Here is a 20,615-nt window from a genome sequence, read left to right as displayed (position 1 = left end):
TGCTCTGCTCTTAGTGTGCTTGAGGCTGTATCTTGCAGTGCAGGCATGGATGTCGAGACCTGACAGTGTTGTGATTTGAATAATTCTTTGCCTACTCCCATTACTTCCAGAAGTTTAATTATATGGATGCCTTATTTTCCTTCCATGGTTGGACTCTACTGCTATGAAGAGCTGGATAGTGATCTTGTATCACCCTTGATGTAGAACGGTTGTATCTTGGTCTGAGCTTGTGCATTTAGTAATAACTAAACTGCAAGTTGGGTGTGTGTGTGTGAAATATTTTTTGCAAAGACTTCAGCTGTTAGTTTCATATTCTTTGATGAGTGGCATGTCTTCAGTAGGAGTCTGTTAATGCATTTTCAATCTTTTCATTTTCAGTACGGAGTCATTTTTCTAGTGCGTGCATGGGGAAAGGGAGACACAGGGCAACTGAAGTGGGTGCCAGTTTTGAAGTGTTTGGGTTAGACAGTTGCTCTTGAACTCTGGAGGAGACTGTGGTACTCTGACTTGATAGGTGCTTTGTTTTTTTAGTTATCAAGATAAAGAGGAATTGTTCCTGATCCTACTCATTCAGCTGTGCTCTGAGAGTCCTCATCCTTTGAAAAAAAATTTTGTGGCCAGATGAGGTCATCCACAATATCTGTGCAATCTGCTTGTTTTCTGATGTCAAGAGGCACCCGACTGGGGCTTTTGATTTCCTCTGTCTTAATGATGTGGATTAGGCCTCTCCTGAGGTCGGCATTTTTGAGTGGCCTGGGAATGAGAGGTCAGTGTCTTTGGTGAGTTCCAGGGACTAATGTTTTTGGAATATGGTCTTGAAGGATGATGCTAAACTGTTACAGATTTACAGCTGCTGTGTGTGCAAAACAGTTGTATCTTTAATGGAGTCTGAGGTCACAGGGAACTTGAGAGAGGTACTCTGGTTTGGGACTGTGAAAATCAAAAGGGAAGAAGTGGTTTCCCAGTAATACAGCTGATGAAGATGAAGCAATGCTGTCGCTGAGGCTTAGCAGAGGGTGGAAGTAACCCTGCCTTTCTGTAGTGGCTCTACACAGTATTTTTATTTCTGTGTAGTCACATAAGACTCTGGATACAAAAAGGAAGAAGGTCTGAGTAAGAAAGTGTTTTGGGGGTGGGGTTTCTTGTGTTTTTTGGGTTTTTTATACAGCTGTTTCTTGGCATTGCATCATGCTTCAATTGTTGACATGAGTTATGAGTTACTTTACTGTTGATGTACAGTGGCAGGAGTGTAGTGAAGCATAAATATGAATTTTCAGTTTATCTTAAACAATTTGAAAGTTTGCTAAGTTTCTCATAATTTATTTCATTGAATAACTGGCTGAAGTAATTGAGACTAAATTGAGAAGGGTGGGGGGAAGGAACATGTTTTTTTTGAGACTTGTTACTGTGTGGAAAGAATCACACAACCGTGCTAGTTTAAGAAGTGTTAAAGTCTGTGGACTACATTGAAGACCTTAATAGATGGTAGCATCTCAGGCAGTTACTGGAAGGTTAAATGCAAGAAACATTACAGTTATGGTCAGTGCAATCCAGAAAGTGAATATGTATAAGCTGAAAACTGTCCCTTCTAGGGTTGGGTCATAAGTAGCCACCTCCTGAAGAATGTGTCTTGGGGCTGAAATGCAATTTCAGAGTCTCCAGACTGCTGCAGACAGAGACATTAAAAATGTCATGTTGTAATGGGGTATTTTGTTATCATTTGTGGTCAGTTACAGTTTTGAAGCCAACCATAGCCTTCAAGGCACTGAGATTTTGATGAGTCAAGTAGGGAAATCAGTTGTTCTATATCGAAATGACAAAATGCTACTTTCTGTTTCACTGGCAGTTGGTAGAAGTGCTTGTTTGTCTATTAATTTTCTTCATTTGTTATTTTCAGTAGCATAGCTGATTATCTTGTCCACATGAAAAACTAGTTAATTACTGTAGGCAGCAGTGTATAAAGAAGTATTGCTGCAGTGCATGAGATGGAGTCAGCAACTCATTGTGTAGATTCTTGGTTCAGTAGTGCAAACAAATAATGGAGATTGTTTGCTAATCATGGCAACAGGGAACTCTTTCAGGAATAAGTCTGAGCTTAGTACGTGCTACTGCCATTGTAATAAGATCAGAAATGCTGTGATGCTTGTGAACGGGTTGCCGTGAAAGCTTAGTGTACACGGCTGTAATATCATTAATACACTAGAGAGGCATGGTTTGGTCTTTCAGTATTTAACTTCTTCATGCCTCTGATTTTTAGTAACACCTGCGAAGTTCACATACTACTAGATGTGTTTCGTCCTCTTCTCTCTGTTGCCTGCAGCTCCTAAATACACTCTTGTACATGTATTCATGCTTTGCTTAAAGCTTCCACACCACCACATTGGTCCTTTTCCTCCTTCATCAGAAAGGATCTGGAGTTGGCAGTGCATCCTTGCAGCAACAAGAGCAAACTGTGCCTTGGGCTATGCCAGCAAGAGTGTAGCAAACAAATCAGGGAATGTGATTACTTCCCCCGCTCTTACTAGGCCACACCTGTAATAACGGTGTCCCATCCAGTTCCAGAGAGGGCCACCGAAACATTTAGAGGGTTGAAGAACTTTAGACATGAAGGAGGAAGGGCTGAAGGAATTGGATATTTTTTCAACCTAGGGAAGGAGAAGGCTGAGGGAAATCTAGTCACAGTCTTCAGGTGCTTCAGTGATGGTAAGAAAAAAATTCTTTACCATGAGAACAAGTCAACATTGTATTAGGTTTCCCAGGATGGTGGAAATATCCGAGGCTCTTTGACATTGTTTTGGGTAACCTAACTTATGGCCCTGCTTTCAACAGACGGTGGGACCATATGTTCCCAGAGGTCTTTTCCAATCTTGAGTACAGGACATGTGAACCTCAGTGGACAGAACATACCTACTGTCAGTTCAGCCTACTAGACTGTGAATGACTGACTTGGAGAATACAAAAAAGAAGTAGGGGAAATTACTTATTTGAAACATATGTGTAAAATAGGTAGTGTATCATGTGTATTTAGTCGTCAGAGCCAGGAGTGTTTTTTTCCATAGTGTTTGTGCTTATTTGAATGGCAATGCCAAACTATATTCAGCACTGGAATTTAAAATAATGGATCATACATGCAAAATTAATTAGCAAATTGTGAAATCCTGGTTCTAGTTAGTGAATATTTCAGAGGAATTCAATTAAGATTCTTAAGTGTAGGACTAGCTTATCAAAAATAGAAGAGTGAGGATGTGAAAAAACCTCTCATCTGTGGAGTGCTTCTATACAATAAAGGCTCTTTGAGCAGAGCAATGTACAATAATTAGATGTGCCATATCAGCCATTAGAGAATAGTAAAATCCTTACAAATAATTTGTTGCCAGGCCTGCCACTTCCAGCTCCTCCGTGTTTTGGACCTGAATGTCCATTTGAGAGTGCAGTGCATTTTCATCCTAAACTGGTGGCATTTTGAGCTCATGTTGCATAACACTTAAGATGTTGGCACTGGGACATGCTATTTCGAAGGTAAGAGAACATGCTAAAAATGCACTGGTGATAATATGAGCACAGTAGGAAATAGTTCAAGCTCTTAATTCCCCACTCAAGCACTTTGCTACCCTTTAAGCACATCACTAGTGACATTGATTTCAATACTTATGACTGCTCAACAGCATCCAGAATCTTGCCTGTTTGAAGATATGCATCAGAGTGACCAGTGCTTTGCATGCCTGAGTTCTACAATAGCTGACCTACTCAGAAGTATTTCATTGTATGTTATCTCTTCTTCAAAATAAATCAGGGAGGTCAGGGGAAATTGTCTATTTGCAGTGCAAAAAACCTCCCAGACATGTAATGAGCTATTGGATTTAATGAATGAATAATAGGATATTACTTAAACAGCAGAAAATTTAGCATGTCCCTCTTTGGTACCTCTGGGCTACAGCTAATAGAGCATAATAAAAACAACATATCAGTTGGTTTCCTAAAAATATTGATAGCCTGCTTGTCTTTTTTTTTTTTTTTTTAATATTGTTATTTGTACTTCATAGACATATCCAACATTTGGTGCTTTAAACTTGACAGCGTGATGAATTGGTCTGTTGTGGAGTGTGTGCTGCTCTTCTGTCCTTTTCCATTGTCTACAGAGACAAGACATCACCATTGTCTTCACCAACAGTAAATATTCTTATAGTTTCATGCCTGGTCTTCAGGTATTTTTTTATAAGAATGTTTTAGAATTTGTTTATTGCCTGAGGAACCCATATTTATGTACAAGGATCACCCATAATAGTGCTTTATAGTTTGCTCTTCGAGTATTCACAAGTTTGTTATGTTGAGTCAAATAGTTAAGTCCTGCAGGATGAGATCTTGGGAACCTAATATACGGTTTAGAAATCTAAATTGCGATTCTGTTCTGAAGGAGGCTTTTTGTCTATGTGTTGAGTGGGGTCTCCAGTAATCCTGTAGCAGTAGTGCTTTGTTGCAGGTGTCACTGGAAAATCCAGCATCAGAAATAGTCCACAAAGAGGCAAATTCTCCTACTGAAGTCTGTAATGGATTGATCTTTTTCATGGGTTGGACATAATGCAGCATTTCCAGCATGCACAGACCAGTGATTGTGCACAGTGGGACTGTTGCAAAGCTGTTCACTTTAGCTCCTGTTTCACTTCAGCAACCTGAGCTCTAAAATCTCCTGCTGGGGTGTCTGCTGCATTGGCACTGTGACCATGAGCTTGGGCCTGGTTGAGCTCTGTCCTACTTTTGACTTCCCCACCCTCACCTTTTTCTGTCTTCCCCAGTACCTGATCAATCTCTCTGGTGGGTTTTTCTCCTCTAAGTAGCATAGAAGTTGATGTGCTTGAACTACAGAATGCATCTATAGTTTATTCTGCTCTCAGCTCAGTATGGGCACTACAGAGATGAGCTTGTGTTAACTCCCAGTCAGTCTGGCTTGAGTGAGAGCAGGCACATCGTGAAATAACACTGCAATAAGCAATTGTATTAGCAGCTGCTCAGTTGTAGCTGTGGAGACGTGACTTTTGCCCCGTGAAGGCCATCTGGGAGCAGTTAAAGGCACTACCATGCTTGTGCAAGAAAGGTTTCCAATGTGCTCGGTACTTGAGCTTAGGGCAGTGCTTGGGGTAGGGCTGGAGCTAACTTGTGGCAGTAGCAAACCCCGTTGTTGTGTTGGTCCTTGTGCTTGCTGCTGGGAAGAGCTGCTCCAGAGAGCACGTCTGGTGATGTCTCCCAGTGCCGCGTGGATTCAGGCCGGGCTCTGTGGCAGTGCTGCCCTCCGTTCCTCGGGGCATCGCCGCTCCCCTGCTCGGGCAGAAAGCAGCGTTTGGCCCAGCCCTGATCTTCCTGCTGGCTTTAACGCCAAGCACGGCTGGGTTTGGAGGTAGCACAGCTATTCAGACTGCGGGTGCCTGGATGGACAGCAGCAAAATCTGGTGCGACAACTGATGATCCTGCCTTTCCAAGGCATTTGTGGGGAAATGGAGTTTAAAAGCCAGTTTTTATTGTCAGCTGGGGTCAAACAGGTTGCTCAGTCAGTAGACGCAGATGCAGGTCAGCCCCTTGTCCTATCATAATGAAATTTCCAGTAAGTAATTTTAAATTGTAATGTCCAATTTCAATTGTAAAATCCATAAATGTGATAAAATTGCACTTCCCCTGTCTGGTATTCAGCTGTTCTTAGGCTGCTGGCCAGCAGTAATTTTCTTAACCCGAGCAGATCTGTGAATACAAATCTTGGGAATAAAACTAAAGAAGAAACTATTTTTCAGCTCTCTGTAGTATGCTTTTTAAATTTTTTTGAAAGCCCTTGTGTGTTATAAGCCTGCCCTTGTAACCTACTGACTTTGTGGGATTCCTGAAAGATTTTTAAGGTTTGCTTTAGAAGTGCGTTTTCAAAGGTCGTTTCTTCCCCATCCCCTTCTTTCTCCCCATGAAAATACTAAACTTTAGTAACTTCCGAGATCTTAGGGAGTGAACAATCCAGAAGACATACTCTGTAGCAAACTGTGGCCTTTTCAGTGCCCTGCACAAGTGATGTTACTAGCTAATATGTAATAGCTAGCATGTGGTCTGTGGCAGTGCTTTTAGGTGCCCCCATCGTGTAAGAAATACACTTTTTCATGAAGGTAAGAGAGGGGTTGATGTGGGCAGCTGTAGTTCAGGAGATCTAGCTTTTCTTCTTGCCTCTGCCTCTCATCATTGCTTGAAAACACATGAATTTGCTGGAAATGGAGCTTTCCTTGTGACTGTAGCTATTAAAATGGAGGCAGTCCTTGTTTTTTGTGAAGAGTCTTGAGATTCTGGTTAGGAGGAATTAGTGCAGTTATGGAGGTGATTTGTGAGAATTGGTTAGCAGCCACTTACTAAACAACATGCTGTTTGAAAACAGTTCACTTGAATCTAATATGTTGAGTTCAACAGAAACATCAGTGGGAAAATTTTAAGAAATTAGTTGGCTTTGCTTTTAAACTTTGTTTAAGAAACATCAAAACATTGCATTTCATTTGCTTTGTTTGAACACATGTTTTAATTTAGCAGGATGTTTAATATTTCAAATATTATCTTTAGTACTGTGTACTCAGATAGAAAAGGTACTATTGTACTGAAATAATTCGGCATTACCAAAATAAGTGTGAATATTAATGTGAATTCTTCTGACTCTCCATTCTGTGAGGAGCATTTACAACTGAAAGTGAGACCAGTTGGCAAAATACTGACATTTTGTTGAGGTTTACTGAATACTGGAATTGACTAAATTCCATTTTCTGACTCTACAGTTGTACAACTGCTACATCTGATATCAGCATTTTTGATCCATTTTTTTCTTGTATTTCTGTTGTTAAAAGTGGAAACATGTTGAGGAAAAGGGCATAAGAGAAATGTGTGGTGGCCTTCTGAAAATATTTATTTTACTGAACTTGAGGAATTTTCTTTCTTGTTTATTATGCTAAATTTTAGCATGGATTTATCCTAGTATTTAAAAATAACAAAAGAGTAACCAATTTAATGATTATTTCTACTGTGGTAGATTTGTCTACTCTTGTTTTACTCTTGGCTTTAAACCTACAGACAATTATACTAAAATATGCAAGAAAACTGACATAAAATAAATACACATATGGCTTAGATAATGGACACAAATGTATTATTTACACAGATTGTCCATGATGATGCTATCTTATATGAAAAGAACTAGGAAAAAATGTTATTGCTTTAATATTTGTTTTTTGCAGTCTAACATGAAATATTTATTGTAACAGGCTTCTTGTAAACATTCTGCCCCCAGAAGCCAAATTATATCAGCAGATACCCAATTGTTTTTTATTAATATCAGAGGGTAGAGTTAGGTATTGTGGACCAGCATATCCCTGCTGCTCTGAAAAATCAAATTGCTGTGGTGAAGTCTTCCAGTTTTTCATCAGCTGCTGACAGTGGGAAGTGGTCCTGTGTGTGCATTTTGACCTGCAGAGAGGACAGGCAGTACCAGGGCATGATTTGGGTGCACCAGACCATTCCTCCTGTGGGATTCCTTTCTGATGAAGGGTGATTTGTTTCCAGAGACATTATAATATGTTTTGTCATCTCTTCCGGTGGAAGACTGCCAAATTTCATGGGCAGACACATTAACACTTGAGGCGTAGGATGTGCCCAGTGAACCCAGCAGTTGAGAGGCCCAGGACAGCTTGGACATGGCAGAGGTGGTACGTGCCAGTAAATGTGGTACACTCAGGATACATTGGGCTTTTTGTGCATGTGCAGATCAGCCTAAGTAGGTCTGACGTTTCCCAAATTTGTTGAGCTCCCAGCTCACATGCTATTGAATAGGTGTGCATGTGCATAGGGCATAGCAGATTGCTGGATGGCCAAGTGGGACAGCTTCCTTGGCAGAAAAAGAGGTTGCATCTGGAGAAGCTATGTCTGTTGTAGCATGCTCTCCATAAATATGCCTGAAAATGGAGAAAGGATGAGGAATAAAGAGATGTTCCAACTTTCCTTTCTTTTGAACACTTGAAAGATTTAGGTCAGAACCATTTTGAATAGAGGAAGTTGCAAAACAAAGGCTGGAATCTCAGGTCTCTGATCCCACAGGCTGGAGAAAAATGGTTAGAGAGGGTTTAGGATTCACCCTTTCCTATGTTCCTCTCTTCTGTCTTTGCATCATGTTAGTTTCTAGGTACGCACCTGGTGGAAGACTTTGCATGGCCTGTATCCCTGGCTTGCATGTTGGAGTTAGAGTATTTTCATGTTGGCACAGGAATCTGCATGTACAGACATGGATGAGTGATCAGGTTTCTGTGTGTGTTTGCAAAGCACCTAATGCATTCATGAGGCTATGCAAGTAGTCACAACAAATTCCTGGTTAGGTTGTGTAATGACATTTGTCTTCTTCCTTCTGCCAAATTCACAGTTCTCTGACCAGGAATGAAAGAAAATGGCCTTATCAGCCCTGGGTGATGCTTGGAGCCTGTGTGGCACTTGTCCTATCCGTCACGCAGATGGGTTTTGAATGTCATAACGAGGAGGTTAAAGACAACTTGGCTTGCGGAGCTTTTGTGGTTGGTGTATCCTGCATTGTTTACATTACAGAGTTCTGGCAGACCTCTCCATTTTGATGTTATTAATATTAGAGTAATTCCTTATATTACAGAGATGGCTTTCTAGTACGACTTTGACAGGCTTGACTGTGGGGCTCCAGGCACCTCCTCTGCTCTTGCAACAGAGGCAACGCTGAGCCTGCCCATGGGAACTGTACCAGGGCTGGACGGGGATTGTAGGTGCCAGTGGAGTTTGGGATGGAGATGACACTGTGCTATATAAACTGTGATTATTAATGGGGAGCCTGACTGATTGAATCCTGTTGTGTGTAAACACTGCCTGAACTCCAGAGGGGTTGTTCCTTCAGATTATGGGACCATATACAAACAGTGGGTTTTCCTTCCTTTCTGGCTTCCTTTATTGCCAAGCAAGTAGCATGAATGCCATTATACAGTGACCTGTTATCAAAGCTGTTCACTGTTGGTAGTGATTGCGTGATATCAAAAGTCCCCAGAGATTGCATGATGCCTTTTCATTCCCAGGGGTCTCCTTATAAAACTGGGAATGTGATCAGAATGAGAAACAGGGAAGCTGCAGCTTCTGTATTTTTTTCCCACCTCGGGGCAGGCTGCTGACTGTGTGTTTCTCTAGGTGTGTTTCCAGGAGTTGGTTTTGATCTGATAAGCCACGTCTGGCTTGTGTCCTGGCTGTTGAGGACATCCATGTTTGTGTATCAGCTCTGGCTGAAAGAACCTTTATTAGCCAGCAGTGTTTGAAATGCATGATATGACGCAGAGGGCTTTACATCTTAATTTTTTTTATGTCCCTCCTTTGTCGCAGTATTGTGTTTGCCATATCGATGTTAGCCATCAGTGTAGCTGTTCATTTCTGCAGCTGTGCTCCTGAGGTTTAGCATTTCCAACCTGTGTGCTCAGGACAGGCTTGCATGGATGCTGCTGTCGTTATGTAACGGGGTCAGTGCCTGGAGCTGGGCATGAAACAGAGCAACAGCTCTCTTGAGGTTTGGCAGAAAATAGACTCTTACATTATTATTCTTGACTTTTTTTTTTTTTTTTCCTTGGCAAAAACAAAAGGAAGCTTTAGCAGGTAGAAGGTTGTAGCCTCACCACAGAAACTTGTTCTTGCATATGACTGCTGCAAGGGCAAAACCACTAGCTGGACCCACCCCTGACTGTGGCCAACATTTGCTGTCCCAGTTAGTGATAAAACCTCTGTTCTCATTGGATCCTGAAACATATGAATATTAAGCTTACACCAGTCAGCTTTTTAATCAGTGTTAAGTGCTGTCTTTCCTAAAGCAATTTTATTTAAAAAGAAGAAAACGCTGGTAACAGAAATAAATGGGAATTTCCAAAGAACTCACTGTATCTCTCTCCTCTTCTGTTAAATCCACTGTGAAACTGCATGGACAGAGATGGAGTTATGCAAAAGATGAGTGCTTGGCAAATGATGTCCAGTGTGTCTGGATCAAAGAAAAGGAAACAACGAACAAAACTGATACAGGCCAGTGAGCGTGTCCACAGTTAAAAAAACTGAGCTGGAAATACATTTCTCATTAAACTGGGTCAAACCATGTGTGCAAACTAGGCCTTTAAAAATAATTATTTGGAACCTTGTTTTTTCCAGTCCTTTGCACATGATGTCGTTTCTCTTATATATTCAAAGTGGATATAAAATGCTAACAGTGGCATGCTTTATGCTCACCTCTCACTCCTTTGATTACAGAGTAAATGGCAAATAAGAATCAGTGCTGGGGAACCAATCCCTAAAGGTGACTCAGTGACTAATTGCAGAACCCCTTCTTGTTTACTTACTTGGTTTTCTGTAACCATTCTATTATTGAATATAGTTATTTTTCTTGTGCAAACATGTAAAAAATACTTATTTTCTGTAAGTCTCAGTGGTGCAAACATGAAAACACTTTTGTAACGTTGACAGGCTAGAGGAAAGTAGCTTACAAGCACTGATGAGAGATGGGTATACATATCAAAGTAAATTCTGAAGTTGTTTAAATTTCCTGGGTTTTGAGGAAAAACTGGGTAGTAAAAATAACAAAATGCAGTAGCTTGCAAATTTGTCCTTTCTTATTCTGTCCTCCTCTGTCCACCTCTGACCTCAGTAGTCCCAATTCCTTTGTTGAGTCCTTCAGGATCTCTGCTAACACATACACCCATGGCCCCCCCTTACTTCTGTACCCCCGCGATCTGATGCTGCAGCAGCTGCTGCCTGTGGCTACCTGCTGCCCTTTGGGCGAGCATCAGCCCGCGCTGTGGCTGGCTGCAGGCTGCTGCATGTGCCCTGGCTGGCCTGCTGGCAGGCAGCCCCGGGTAGGAACCGCAGAGCCCACTCTGGAGCCCTCCTCTCTGCAGGAAGGGAGTTAGTCTCCCTCTCCGATTTTCACAAAGAACACGAGAATTGAATCATCTCAGAGACTTCTATCTGTCAGGGTTGGTTGAAATGGGCTGACAGGTTAAAACATGGTTGGATGCAAGGGAAGCACAATCACGTACGCCTTGTTTTCTTAAGAAACCTGGCTAAGCTTCTGTCTTTGATATTACAGGAAGGCTTGCAATTCCCTGTAATCCCTCCCTGAACCTAAACTTCATAAACTAGAAGGCAATACAATGCACTTGGGAGGCAGGTTTTCTGGTATGGCGTTTTCATATACTCTTTATTTTTTTTTTAGGTGTTTTTGTTGTAGGTAGAGACCTAGTTATTTAAATTTCTGTTCTTTAAATATGTGCATTGGCCATGCTGCAGAGTTTTAGCTGACCCTGCGAAGTTTTTCTCTGGCGCGTGTATCATATTTATCCTAAGGAGCAATGAGCTGTTGGTGGTGTATTTTGGCATTTGGATGTGGATGATGGAATATACAAAGAAGCTGTAAAAGGAAGTTATTTTGAAACTTGTGGATGGTTAAACTTTTAGAGTAAATTTTAAAGTGAATACAGTATGACGTTAAAGCAGATTTTTAAAGCTTATATGTGTAAACCAGACTTCACGTACTTGCTACTCCATGTTTCTCCAGAAAGCTGCTGGCATTAGCTGGGTGCCTTGTGGAATGTTTAGGTTGTTTTGCTGTTTTGTTTTGTTTTTTCTTTCTTGACAGCTGCTTTGTGATGTGATGCAGCTGGTTATACAGGCTATTGCCATTAAAAGGTAAGGGAAGCAGGGTTCAGAGCTTGGAAAATGAGAACTGGGTTTGAGCCTGAATCACGAGAAGGTTTCTGATGCAGCTTCATTGACAACTGAGATTTCATGGGCTGGATCAGTGGATTTCAGGCTTATAGTTTTGTTTACTTATAGATCTGTTTGTGTGCATGTTCCTGCACTTTTGTCCATAGTACCTTGGCCCCCATTGTATTTGGTGGTGTACAGGTTTACAGAGATGCCATTGCTGTGATGTACCAACTGACAGATCATGTATGAGAGGAATCCACTCAAATCTGTATGCCTGTGAATGTAAGTGTATCTGTAATCCATCAGAATAGCAAGTCTTCTCTATTTTCATCTGTCCCTCATCTGCAGCTTTATGAAGAGACTAATTTCCTGTAGGCAGTGAACTTTGGGCAGTTCTAGTTAGTTTTACCCAATTGCATACTTCACTATATAGTGCACTACTTCATCTTACACTCTACAAAATGAACTTGGGTTGTTTAAATGGGCAAGGCAAAGGGATGAGAGTTTCAAAATCTGGTTACACTGTTCAGTGGTTAATTGCAGGAAACTCTTGGTCCCTTTTGTGACCAATTCTTCCAATGTTGAGCTGCTCCTTTGCTTCATACATGCTGGTAATTATGCTAGTCTCCATTGCTTAAGGCTCTGCAGTTCATCAGCTGTAATGTGTTTAGTCATTTTCTTGAAATTATTCTGCAGGGGTATTTTTTTTTTCCTGTCAAGAGTTCACTGTTCATTTCTCTCTCTCTGCCATGATTGACTTCAATCCCTACAAGTAATACAGAAAATTGGAAGATACAGCATTGAACAGTAACTGCTTGTAGCTGTTCAGGAACTATTACTGCACATCTGACCTACAGTTTGCTCAAGAGGAGAACCTTTGCCAGCCAGGCTTCTGCTGTACAAAGCTGATTAGATCAGTTTAGAAAAAAATAACACCAAGGCTTTTCTTGAATTCAGATTTTTTTCTTTAGGGAAGTGAACTTGGAAGCACTGCTCCTTCTTAATTTAATTAGAAAAGCAAGGTATACTTTACTTTTAAGAATAATTAGAAGGGTAGTTTGATTTCATTTTGGAGACCAACTTAATGCTGAAAGCCTTTCCAAACGTTTAAGTAATTTTCCCTTGAGTTTTGTGGACCATCTGGCCAATAGGATTTTGGAAGGAAATAGGAATTGGCTGCTGCTGCGAGATCAGTGCCATGTAGTTCATTTCTTGCAGAGCTCATTCAGAAATCTGGAGACTGATGTATTTTCTCACAGACTAATTGTGTCCATTAACTCCCTTTTTATTTTTGAAGAGGATGTGTCAAATAGAGCCAAATGAGAAGGCTCTGAGAGTAGATACTCTCTTTTTCCTCAGTTAAATGCTCTGTGAAGACTTTTGTATGTGTGTGAAGAATATGACCTTTCCCTAGGCAGACCTCAGATCTGCTGAACTCAACAGCAGTACTCAGTGGAGTTTTTGACTTCAAGATTCACCTCAGGTGAAGAGGCTTGTAGGGAGGGTGTTTGCCATGAAGTACTGAAGGGGAAAGGCTTAGAGACCACAGGAGAAACCCATTTAATGCCAGTTTTTAGAATTGGACTGTCCTGCACGGTGCCATGTGTACTATCTCATATCTGTGGAGAGATGCATACCTGCACGGTATTGCAATCTGTGTGAGAAAAATACCAGCAGAACTGTCGTGAAAAAGTAAATCACCTTTAAGCTTGTTGTAGCTCTCATCATCTAGGCTGGAATTTTCAGTCTGAGCTGTGTACCCTGCCTGCCTTAAAGCCTTTTAAAAAAAACCCAGCAACACAGTTTTAACCCATGCAGAACCTTGTCCATGTTCTGCATTATATGCAAGAGAAAATTCAACTACATTACACTTACTGTTCACAAGAATGGTCAAGGATTTTTAAAAGTTCAGTGATATAATTGCTGAGAGGTTCATGTGTGCACAAAATTATGTTTTTGTGGGCTAGAAGGCTAAGGAAGCCTTTCTTTATTAGCATGTGTCTGGGAAGGCTGCATTAACTTTAAAAGTTAAAACATGACTCTCATGACATGAGGTTTATAATTGCTGTGTGCAGCTTGACCTTCAGAGCTTGATAGTGATGATGAGCCAAAAAACCTTCCTTTGAGGGATTCCTGCTCAAAAAGTCCAGCCACCCATCAGCTGACCTCCTGCAGTCCAGCCCTGACTTCCTTTCAGCAGGATGGAGCTGGCGGGACACATTTAACTGCTTGTGACTTCATCCAGCAGAGATGTGCTGTGTATAGATTTTCTCTAGTGCCCTGTCTTTCTGTAAACAGATGCACATGAGTCAGACAGTGAAAATACACTGGGGTGAAGGGATCTGTACCTCTTCCTAGACTTTACTTCTCGATGGCCCCTGGTCTGCAGAGTGAGAGTCTTCCAAAGGCTGAGGGATTTTTCCTAAACTGTTTATTTTTCTGGATGAATAGACTTTTGGCGTGGTAGACCTTTGTCATAAATCACTGCTGGGCTCCCCAGGTGCTGAGCGGGACTGGCTCTGTGCCCAGGCTGTTGCAGCCCTCCTGCCTGCAATAAGAGGAGCCACGGGGCTGCAGACCCCCCATATCCCGGCCGTGCCGTGCTGGGCAGCCGGGGTCCCTGCTGCTGCTCACTGCCTGCAGACCACCAGCCCCGGTGGGCCCAAGGCAAAACATCCGCTGGGGAAAGAAAACTGCTTGTGCCTGCAAAGCCTCTGAGCCCCTGGCAGGGGTAGCAAGCTGTGATGGGGTGTCTGACATGTTTCAAGAGACGTTAAGAGACGTGACAAATGCCAAAGCCCAGGATGAATGGCAAGGCTGCTGAAACTATTATTTGTGCAAATACTGAAATTTAGGCCTAAGAGAATCAGGTTTTATGTCCCAATAAATGAAGTGTGAGGGAAAGGGGATAACTGCACAGCCTGCTTTTCAGAAGTCTCCTCCCATTCACTGTGCTGTTGAGTTGCTCTCTTGACCCACATGCGGCCCCAAAACGTTGGTTTCCTTTCCCTGCTGTAGCAGCTCCCATTCAGGCCACTTGGCAAGGGGTGTGCTTTGCTTTGGGTACATGATGAGAAGCCATGGGAGTTCAGGGGCCTCTCTGAAGTCAAGCACTTGCATGGGTTTCCGAACAGAGGACAGCTTGAGCTTCAGAGCGTTTGTCTTCCCCTTAGACCCTTGTGAAGTGTTTCCAGCTACAAAACAGATCGGGCCAGATCCAGCTCTGTCAGAGTTGTTGAGAGTCTGGTCCTTCACCAGTAGTAGCTACGCCTTCGGTAACCCTGTGTGTCCCCAGCCGGCGCTGACCCCGGGCGCAGGGGTGGTGGCAGTCTCTGAAGTTGCCTTCCCGAGCTGCACGCTGCACTGCCTGCTGGGGCTCTCCGTTTCCTGCGTTACCCACCAAGGGCCACCATGATTTTACTTGCCCCAGGAGGAATGCTCCTGCTCTTCTTTCTCGCACATTGTTCCCGTTGCTCAGAAACTTCAAATGTCAGTAGGGTATCTAAAGCACTCTGTCTACAGGTTAGCTGAATAAAGGAGAAGCCACAGGAATAGGAACTTTCCAGATTCCTCCAAATGAACATGGACCTGCAGAAGATTACATGGGATGTTCTGCTGCAGGCACCACCCATTTCAAATGATGACAAAACTCCTTTCTTCATATTACGACTAGCATGGTATTTTCAGAAGTGCTAGTGTGTTGTTTTGTTGTGCCAATCACAACATGAATGGGAGCAGGTTTCAAAATCCCAGAAGATCAATCTCTAATCTAGTTTTATACAAGTATGCAGCAGCCTTGAGTGGTTTGTGTTTTGCATAAGGATGGCAATCTGATCAACGGAACATATTGATATTGCAAAAATGTAGATACTCAAATAGGTGTTTGCAAAAGGGCTTGAATTTTTTCCTTTGTTTCATTTTCTTTTCCCACTTGGTCTGCAGTCAGAACCAGACCAATATTAGGCAAAACAAACAATCTGTTTTTCCACTTGTACAATGGGAGGAAATAGGAACTGAAAGGATAAAAAAACCACCCAAACTGGACAGAAAAACTGCTTCTGATACCTCTTGGGTTTTACAGTTCATGAGGACTGTGGTACAGACATTTGCAGTAGGGTTGAAAACCTGTCCTTTTCCTCCAGAGATCAAGGTTGTTTGATCTGGTACCACTGAAGCAGCCCCTGTCCATCTCTCCCTTCTAGCCAGTGTGGGCTTGGGTAGAATTTTAAGTGACTGATAGAAGTTATACATTCTAATCTCTTCCATTGGCTAATGTGTTGCTATTTTAATATAGAGGAAGTCCTCTGATACCACTGTCAACTTAGTTGTTTCCTATAGTGTAATGAGTTACAGTGATATTTATTTTTGTTTGTTTAAGCATGTGACTGGTCCTGAGAGAAATTCCTGTTGTTTTTTTTAACATCTTACCCCTGAAATGTCTAAAACTTCATTTAAAAAAAATTTATGAAACTAATATTTTCACTTTGAGTGAAATGAAAATATTTGAGTCACCACTTAACCATTTCTGAGATGGGGGGGGGAGAGAGAAGTGATGGCAGGGATAGAATGACCTGCTCTGTATAGGAATAGGACAATGGTGCTTGCTAGGAAAATAATGTAGTTTTCACTAAATATTCAAGTCATTTTTGCTAAGTGAATTTGCTAACCTTTACAAAATTACCCTTTTTCATCTGGAATGCAGTGTAACATTTTTATTTTTTGAACAGTTTTTCATTTCTTTATATATATATCTAATATTTCTTCATTAGTGTAACATGCTTTGTCTTAAAGTGCACTGAATGTTATTAATTAACTTTTGTTCTTTATTTATCTACGTGCAGACATGTTAGAATTTACTGTTAATATTTTACAACCTGAGTTCTGGGGCATGCTAAATAGTACTCAACTTCATAGGGTGGTCTATACTGAAAGTGATAAATCTTAGCTAACTTCTTGGAACATATCTAATCATAAAGTAGAGTGGGAATTAGCATATAGAAGGAAAAAAACCCCAACAAACATAGACCTTGAAGAGCATGTCTTGATTATTTACAGTGTATTAATATTTATTTTGTTCACCACTCCGACCAGCTGTGGACAAAGGTGATCATATTTTGTAGTGTTAGGTGACATTTATGAAGCTTTGCCTTCCCTAGTAGGAAAACCTCTGTGGTCAGTTCTGAAGGCAACGCTAAGTGTCAGTCCAGCAGTCCCATTACAACCTGAAGGACTGGCTGGAGGTGGCTGAAGTTGGATAGCCTGGGAGCAGCGCAGGACCTTTATGTTGCTGAAGCAGTAATCTCCGGAGCTCGTTCTGAAGCTGCAGTCTGCTGTGTGCTCTTCCTCTCGATACAATGGAGTTAATGGCAGCGAAAGCTATCCCCTTGCCCGTGAAAGAAGGTGTTTATGGAGGATAGGGAAGGGGAAATGCAGCATTTGGCTGTGCTGGCCAAGTGTTTTTGGGTGAGACCTAGGACTGCCTGGAAATTGGTGCCAAATGTGGGGGTGAAAGGGCAAATGTGTTGCACCCACATGGTCAGCACTTAGGCAGTGCAGCTGGGTTGTGGTTTTACGGAAGTCCCTGCATCCTGCACTGCTGGCATGAAAGCGGTCACTTAGGTGGGAAGGAGGGTGTGCTCCAGCTGGGAGATGGACCTGAGGGCTGCCCTGGAGATGGCCTGGAACAAGGCCCAGGATTCTAAATCTCAGCATCTCCTGGTGTCACAAAGAAGAGAAGAAATACTCTAAGGGAATACAGTTCTTTGATTTACAGCCCCAAAATACAACACACATCCAGAGACATTGTGACAGAAGTGATACCAAAACGCTATCATGTCAGTCAAAGTAGGCTTTCTGCAGCCTGAGTTGCATGATTAGAAGAATGAAGCTGTAATCAAAATTGTAGCTGTATTCCCACCCAGCTGGTGTCCCAAATTCTTCATAAGGGGTTAAAAAAACCACGACTTTTTGGAACTGGTAATTATCTGTACAAGGCTGATGTGTGTTGTGGTGGGTTGGGAGTTTTGTTTGGTTTGGGGGTTTTTTTTGCTGTATTTTTTTGTCTCCCACATCAATAATGATATTTAAAACATGTCATAGTTTACAATGAAATGGATAATTTCTGAAATCCAGTGCTAGCATTCAGTGCACGACTGACCCTGAGTTCTGCCTTAGACCATTAACTAACAAAAACAACCTATAAGCTTCCAAACTCTTAATAACTTCTTCCTTGGAATTTACTCCTGTCCCATTGCAAGTTTTGCATTACTGCTGTATTTTTAGCTGACGAGCTCCAACCACGACTGCAGTGGGTTGTCTCACGTGGTACCAGTTGCTGAGACTAGTCATCTTAATAGATGTCTCCTATAAACTGTCTTCTCAGGTGATACTACTCATGAGGCACCAGAAAACTACAGCCCTGGATGTGCAAACCCTGACCACTTGTTTATGTTAGTCAAGACCCCAGGGGACAGCAGGATGTCATTGTGTGCAGCCATATGCTGTAAAACAGAGGCTGTGTCTAAACTGCAGTGCAATCTGCACATTTTATGTTCTTGGGGTCCTCCTCTCAGCCGTGCTAACCCACCAGCGTGCTCTGAGAAGCATACTGCAGCTGCATGGGAGCCTGCCCTTGCCTACCTGCAGTGTGAGCAGGCAAAGCTGGTGGTCACAGGCTGGGATGTCTGGGGCTGGTGACTGCAAACATTGCTCAACTCTTCTAAAGAGCTGGGTCTAAGTAGAAAAGCTCCATATAGGTGGAAGGGGAAACAGAAGGATCATGACTTTGTTAAGGTCATGTGGAATAGGACATAGGGTTTCCTGGATCCCTATGAAGAGCATTGTTCATTTGATGCATAATCTCTTAAAGGCTTTCCTTGTGTTACCAGCATGGAAAGGGTGGAGAGGAGAGGGGCAAAAGGGTGGGGTCCCGTCCTCCAGGGCACAGAAGGCTGAGCTGGCAGTCTACCAGCAACCGCAGGGCCACACAGATTTACCCGAGATGGGCTTAAACTTCAAAGTTCGTAAGTGGGTTTTGAACAGGAAACCTGCTTGCTGAAGTTCACTTTCAGTAAGAGCTTGCAGCAAAACAGCTGTGCCTTCACCTCACTCCCAAAGGGCGGGTGGCTGCAGCCTGCATCAGTTATCCCGTAACAAATGTTTCTGGGTGAAAAAGTCCTCTGCCCTTGAAGACTCCAGCAGCCAGATCTTGCTTTCAAATGCAAACATTCTATATCCAGAGAAGGTCCCCAGAGTGAAGTTTGTGGTATCTGCAGCTTTGTGGATGGCCCAGGCAGGCAGTGTGGTGAAGGGTCACCCGGGAGTCCCGCAGCTTTGTGCAGATGTTGTGAGCTCTTTGTGTCTGTGCACAGCCTAAGTGCACTGCACATGTGCGTGCCTGATGGCAGAGTGTGTTTGATGTGAAATTGCCCTCCACATGGCCACAAAGGTGCAAACTGGCAAGTGTTTCCAAGGCTTCTAGCACCTGGGAGGCATCCCTGCACAGAGCCATCTCACAGCCTCACCAGAAATGCTGCTTTTTAAAGGAGAGAAAAGTGAGGTCGTGCTTGTGGTTGCAGACAGAACATGGACACAGACGAAGACTTTTGCACAGTCAAAACCACCAGCTTTGGCTGCCTTGCTATCCAGCAGCAGGCAGTCCCTGTCCTTCACTTTTTCCTGCTGCAGTTAAATGGGGACAGCTACATCAGACAGACCCAGAAGCACGCAGACATTAAGTAGAGCCTGTTGCCAAAAAGGAAGCGTGTGATGGGACTGCCGTGGGCTGCCTTGGCATGGTGCACAGCACCATAACAGGACAGCTGGGCTGTGTCGCCTGGATTTGCAACTGTCTACTTCAAAGCTGTCAGATTATAAGTGGGGAAAGAAGCTGATGGGAGCTGTTTGCCACCCCTAGAAAGAGAGGTCTCTGCAGGATCAGGGAGGTAGGCTGTCAAACCAAGTGCTCTGCGTGTGACCTGCAGCCTCACGGTCTCAGGTGTATGTCACTGGGACCTTGGGTCTCTGGTTGTAATCATGGCCCAAGCCATGGACTGCCCCAAATTTTTATTTGAACCTAACAGGAAAAGGTGTTGTACGTGACTGAATGCATCATTTTGTAAATATACTTAATTTGTGTAAAGCCCCTTTATCAGCTAATAGCTTGACCACTACTGCTGATACTCATGTTTGATGTAAATAGAGAAATACATGTCTAGACCCTCAATAGAGGGCATAGATAAGCGGTTCCTTTATGTAATTGAGCTAAAAAGGTAAATACAAATCCAATAGAAATAACACTGAGTCTGTCCTATTCCATGTATATCTCCCCACAGAGATAATACGTCGTTGGACCTCATCAGAACCAGATCTTTGGCATAAAGCATCTTCCACAAATGTGGCTGCAATGAGCAGTATGCAGATTTCAAAAATGTGTATGCTGGCTCCAGGATTTCTGAATGTTACTGTAGTGACTGACTGGCAACTGCAGCAGACTTTATGCAGAAGTATTTTCTGGAGGAGACAAGGAATTTAGCTGGACTCAAAGCTAATGGGAGAATTTCTTCCAGCTTTGATACCTCATCAAAATGTAGGCAGGAACTTCCATTTTAGAAAGTCACTGAGCTTCAGAATTGTTCATCTCTCAGCTCTGTATGAGCTTGAATAGTGTTTAATGCTACATTCTTCGGTAGGAATATGGGTGACTTGCAGATGGCTGTTGGATGTTTTGGCTGCATTCTCCAGAGTTGAAACCTGCTCTCAAACTGAGCATTTAGTGAAAGATGAAACCTTTTATTAGGGAAACGGGCCCACAGACCATTCCTGTCCTCTGCCCAGTTTCTGGGGAAATGTGCAATGGAGGATCTTGA

General features: G+C 42.6%; 1 protein-coding gene across 2 annotated transcripts in view; it reads left to right on the top strand.

The window, feature by feature from the left end:
- The window catches only part of NRK (Nik related kinase), a 105,503-nt gene that overhangs the window by 8,588 nt on the left and 76,300 nt on the right, over positions 1 to 20,615 (top strand). The window contains exon 1 of one of the 2 annotated variants that reach the window (XM_074915270.1): positions 5,535 to 5,596. The exons of the other annotated variant lie outside the window; for it this stretch is intronic. Within the exon in view, the coding sequence (XP_074771371.1) occupies positions 5,585 to 5,596 (12 nt within the window). The 5' untranslated portion in view covers positions 5,535 to 5,584. Of the gene's footprint in view, positions 1 to 5,534; positions 5,597 to 20,615 lie in introns of those variants that run through there. 2 annotated transcript variants of the gene reach the window in all.

This window comes from Athene noctua, chromosome 11, assembly GCF_965140245.1.
Source record: "Athene noctua chromosome 11, bAthNoc1.hap1.1, whole genome shotgun sequence".
In the NCBI taxonomy this organism is placed as follows: Eukaryota; Metazoa; Chordata; class Aves; order Strigiformes; family Strigidae; genus Athene; species Athene noctua.
The sequence above is the reverse complement of the archived record's forward strand: the minus strand, read 5'-3'. Positions and strand labels throughout refer to the sequence as shown.